Source organism: Corvus kubaryi, unplaced genomic scaffold (genome assembly GCF_017639235.1).
Source record: "Corvus kubaryi isolate FWS band 111438036 unplaced genomic scaffold, C.kubaryi_AGA036_p1.0 138, whole genome shotgun sequence".
NCBI classification, from domain to species: domain Eukaryota; kingdom Metazoa; phylum Chordata; class Aves; order Passeriformes; family Corvidae; genus Corvus; species Corvus kubaryi.
In genome coordinates this window covers 17,175,639-17,177,160 of record NW_024580672.1, presented here as the reverse complement: position 1 = coordinate 17,177,160, position 1,522 = coordinate 17,175,639, and the positions used below count along the sequence as shown (strand labels likewise).

Below are 1,522 nucleotides of genomic sequence, written 5' to 3'. Positions count from 1 at the left end.
AGGCGAGGCGGCGGCCGGGGAGCGGCGAGGGGCTGCGGGCGCCTCCCGGGGCGCTCCCCGTGCCCCGCGGTCCGTCTGTCCGTGGGGGCGGGGGGGGGGGGTCGCGCTGTTCGTTCGTTTGGGAAGGGACGCAGAGGGACAGCGGTCGGGGCGAGGGTCGGCCGGGCTCCCTTCGATCGGCTTTAGCCAATGCTGAGCGAGGGAGCGGGATTTCGGAGAGAGGAGGATGGAGCTGCCAGGTGATGCCCGTTTTGGCGTGGTTTTTTTGTGTCTCCCAGACTGAGTGATTTCTAAGCACAAAGGTTTTGGGGCCCCACCTGTGGCCCCCGTTTACCCCCACACTCGCTGCACTACAGCCCCCGGTTACCGACCGAGCCCTTAACACCAGTCAGGAAATCCTCCAGCAACTTTTCTTTTTCACGGTAAATCGTGAGTGTGAGAAGGGCCGAAACGGACTGAACATACAGTCACGAATAGGGGAGACAGAAACCAGTGGCTGCAGAAATTTTGAATAAAATTGTCTCTTCCTTCGAGATAACACAACGCCACCCCCCCTTTTTTTTTCACTTTTTTCCTTTTTTTTTTTAATTTGAATTCCCACGGGCCAGTCCCGCGGAGCTTATCTGCAAAAACAAGTCTGCAGATAAATGATGGAACTCGCCAATCTATTTGTATCTAGATCTGTTGCGATCGTAATTTTAATTTTTATTGCTCTATTTGATTTTTCCAAATAATTTCAATGTTTATCTAAACACAAAAAAACCCTGTAGCCTTCCTTCCTCCTAAAATAACCCTCTCGTATATCGCTCACACTTCATTTAAAATGAACGTAAAATATAAAAAGCGTATCTTTTATTGTTATTTTTGTACTTTAAAACACATCTATGTAACAATCTCCTTTTTTTTTTCATAATTCTTACTGCTATTTTCTCCACAAACATATGTATTTCACCTTCTAGTATTCTGGATCGAATATTTTCTGTTCAATTTCGGTACTTGAATTTGCCACAAAAGGGATGCTGTACTTAGGTAGTTCTTTGGGGGAAAAAAAATTATTTACTTTGATTTTAAGTTTCTTTTCTTTCTTTGAACTTTAACACATGGCGTTTACAAACTGTATAAATACGTGCCACCAAACTGTAACCAAAAAAGAAAAAAAAATTACAAAAAAGTGGAATGGTTGCTGTAGAATATAGAATTAACTATAGACCAGAACTGGACAGAACGAGCTGGATGGAAAGAAAATAGTAATTTTATTGTAAATTATTTACGTCTGAAGTTTCTAGGCAACTAGTCGAAAAAATAATGAATGAATCGAGCGCTGAGCCCTTGCTACTAACTTTTGTTCTGAATGTTTTGGATATTTGGATGTTTTGTATTTATGTGGTGAGAGTGAAATATATTATATCTATATGATGACGGAATTAGGTGTATTTTCGTCTTATATTTGTAGCACCCAAATTGCCTTCATTTAATACGTGCACTGCAAAAGAAAAAAAAAAAAAGCAACAAAACCCTATCT

The 1,522-nt window shown here is 42.1% G+C and overlaps 1 protein-coding gene across 1 annotated transcript in view; it reads left to right on the top strand.

Annotated features, from left to right (window-relative positions):
• VAX1 (ventral anterior homeobox 1) overlaps positions 1-294 on the top strand; it is a 5,529-nt gene extending 5,235 nt beyond the window's left edge. Inside the window, exon 4 of the mRNA XM_042018510.1 lies at positions 279-294. Within this exon, the coding sequence (XP_041874444.1) occupies positions 279-294 (16 nt within the window). The remainder of the gene's footprint in view (positions 1-278) is intronic.
• The last annotated feature ends 1,228 nt before the right edge of the window (positions 295-1,522 follow it).